General features: G+C 34.7%; 1 protein-coding gene across 1 annotated transcript; it reads left to right on the top strand.

Moving 5' to 3' along the window:
• The first annotated feature begins 1,378 nt into the window (after window positions 1-1,378).
• Window positions 1,379-2,611, top strand: LOC11415769 (uncharacterized). The gene has a single exon (XM_003631081.4). The coding sequence runs from the start codon at window positions 1,556-1,558 to the stop codon at window positions 2,054-2,056; it is 501 nt and encodes a 166-aa protein (XP_003631129.1). The 5' UTR covers window positions 1,379-1,555; the 3' UTR covers window positions 2,057-2,611.
• The last annotated feature ends 409 nt before the right edge of the window (window positions 2,612-3,020 follow it).

Below are 3,020 nucleotides of genomic sequence, written 5' to 3'. Positions count from 1 at the left end.
TTGTACAACCATTTTGATACAACTTTTTCTCTCATACTCACATTATGTTTTTATTCTCTCTTTATTGTTTTTGACCAATGAGAAGAGAGAACAATAAAGTTGTCTCAAAGGTTGTACCAAAATGGTTGTTAAAATATCACTACTCTTTCCTTGAGAAATGTTATTTGAACATCAATGTGATTGACAACCACATGGACAACTATATTTTTACAAAGAAAATCATATATTGACACGAAAATCAAAGCAATAGAGAGAGAAAGTAAAAATATAATGTGAATATGAAAGAAAAAGTTGTCACAAAAATTATTAAAAAATGGTTGTACATATATCATTTCTCTTTTCCTTACGGTAGAGCTAGTTGATATGTTTGCGCACTTGTCTTTGTTGATGTTGGTGTCAACCATCTAAGCAACAACTAAACTACCACTTGGTTATCATTCCAAGCAGAAAATCCACCAAATCAAACATTCAGCTTCTTTAACATCTGGATAATTATTTACTAATTTCATAATGAACCACCAATCATTTAGTTGTCCTATAAAATATTCTTTTAATTTGTTAATAACGCCAGCAAATTTAATACTTCCCAGTCTCACTCTGTTGTACCAACTTATTTCAATCAAATTCTATACCAATGAATTTTGGTTTTAACTTTTAACCACCTACTGAAATCATAATTCTATTATAATATCAAATGTGAAAGTGATCGATTATTACTCCCAAAGACTTGACAAAGCAGAGACGAAGAATTAGCTCCAAAATGTACCAATTATGTGGAAAATATTTCTAGTACCAGAGGCAGAGACCATGACCCAACTGGGGTAGACCCTATAGGTTGAACTTGATATAATATGAGTTCATGGGAATATATTGCAAGCTAACATCGGATAGTGACTATATACCAAGCAAAAGATTTGAAGTTTTCCATCAACCTTTTTCATTTAGTCCAAAATAAAAGTGCATGTGTAAATAAATATTAAAAGATGTTATTAATGGTTTATATATATACAATCAGATAAATTACTTGGTACCATATCTAATGATTAGTTTGGTGTTGTCGTTAAGTGCGGTTATCTGTATCCGGTTGCATTCTCACCATATCTTCCCATGTGCACCCTAGTTTCATTTTCCACACACATAAAGTCAAAATAGGCCAAATTTTCCAGTCTGTCCATAATAATAATATATTGTTTCCTTCATTTGTGGCTTTACTAACCTTTTATTGATTTGAATTAAAAAGGAAGACAGACAATATTTACTATCTCTCAATTTCTTATTTATTATATTAGTACGAAATAAAACTAAGCTGCTGCCAGTTGGGAAACTTTGTTTTGAAGATAAAATTTAAGAGTATGACAAATTTGATCACTAACATTAAAAGATATGCCAACTGATTACCAACTATGAACCTTTGGCCACAAAAAGACAATCAACTATTTTTCTTTGTTTTCTTAAACTGATAGGCAGGCAGCTTGTCTAATAAATAAGAAGCTCTGTCAACCTCCAACTCAACTCCAACCATCCAACATTTCTAATTAAGCTGCTTCTTAGAAATATGGGCAATGTTGCTTCTTGTACTCCAACCAAAGGGGTGTTTAAGGTGTTACTCTTAGATGGGAGAATAGAGACACACTCAAAAGCATTAAGAGCTGCAGAGCTGATGGTAGAATACCCTGGACAGTTTGTTTGTGACTCAAGCTACCTCAAAGTAGGCCATCGAATTCAAGGACTATTAGCCGATGAAGAACTTGAAACACGCAAGTTTTACTTTCTTCTACCAATGGACCTGCTATACTCTGTGTTAACCCATGAAGAAATGAGTGCTCTTAACTACAAAGCGTCAAGGGCCACCAAGCATGCCAGTTTCAACAATTTGGGAAAGATATTTCCTGTTTTCAGTGAGTTCTGCATGTTCCCTTCGGAGGCAAAGAAAATAGTATTAGAATCTGATAATTATGAGATGCTAAGGGAGGCTGAACCTGTTAAAAGGTACTCCAAGCAGAGATCTTGGAGACCAGCATTGGAGACCATTGATGAAACTCCATCAAGGCAATAAATGAAACTCCCTTTCCTTTTCTTTTTCCCTCAATTTGCTTCATCTGTATTTGGTAGAAATTCTTGTATTTTTTGTAAGATTAAGTTAGAGTTAGTCCATATGATTTTTTACGCCACTCGCGTTCGCGTAACCAAAATATCTGAGCCGTACTTGAGATGTAAATCCTCCTTGTAGTCTCTCCATAGTTTGTTTAGTTATGGAACAATTATTGGAATTTTCACTCAAGAAATGTGTGATACTAATGTACGAGACGGTCACGGGTCTTAAGCCAATTGTCGAGTCAACACTAAACTAACTAAAGGCCCATCCTACAGTATGGGAATGTGCACTTGATCAGGAGGCCTGAGGTCGGTCAGGGGAGCCAAAGCAAGACTGCTCCAGCTCAGAGCTCAAATTAGAGCAATGCTGGGGCCGGGGTGGCCGATCCTAAGCTTGTCAAAATCGGGACTTTATTTCACGTCGAAAGGGAATAGCAAAATCGAGACTCGTAAAATCGCAATCAAAATCGAAGGATTTTACTTAAAGACTTTTGTAGAATCGATATAGGAAATTGTAAAACGCAATCAAAATCGATAGATTTTACCAAAAAAATAATAATATTAAATATATGTTATAAATGGTATATTATCATAAATGACTTGGTTGATAAGGAATCGTAAAATCGCAATCAAAATCGATGGATTTTGCTTATTTTGAGATTCTTCTATGGATTTAAGTCGTTGAAGGTCAAGAAAGTCGCAAAATCTTGGATTTTAGAATTTAAGTCGCGATTTTGACAACAATTTATACCACTTTGTACTATCTTTTTTCTATTTCTGGAAACCTGAGTTGTTGGTGGCCGTAGGCGTAGCACTTTCATGTTAGTATTGCTAGGAAAAAACTAATGTAGCTTTGAGATTAGAGGCTTAAACATTAAGAGCAACTCCATGCGTGTTTTTATGGTATAAGCAAACCGTTGCTTTTC

This window comes from Medicago truncatula, chromosome 8 (assembly GCF_003473485.1).
Source record: "Medicago truncatula cultivar Jemalong A17 chromosome 8, MtrunA17r5.0-ANR, whole genome shotgun sequence".
Taxonomy (NCBI): domain Eukaryota; kingdom Viridiplantae; phylum Streptophyta; class Magnoliopsida; order Fabales; family Fabaceae; genus Medicago; species Medicago truncatula.
Note: the sequence above shows the minus strand (reverse complement) of the source record. Positions and strands in the feature narration are given on the sequence as shown.

Coding starts and splice junctions, on each gene's coding strand:
- LOC11415769 (XM_003631081.4), top strand. CDS start 1,556: ATGGGCAATGTTGCTTCTTGTACTCCAACCAAAGGGGTGTTTAAGGTG.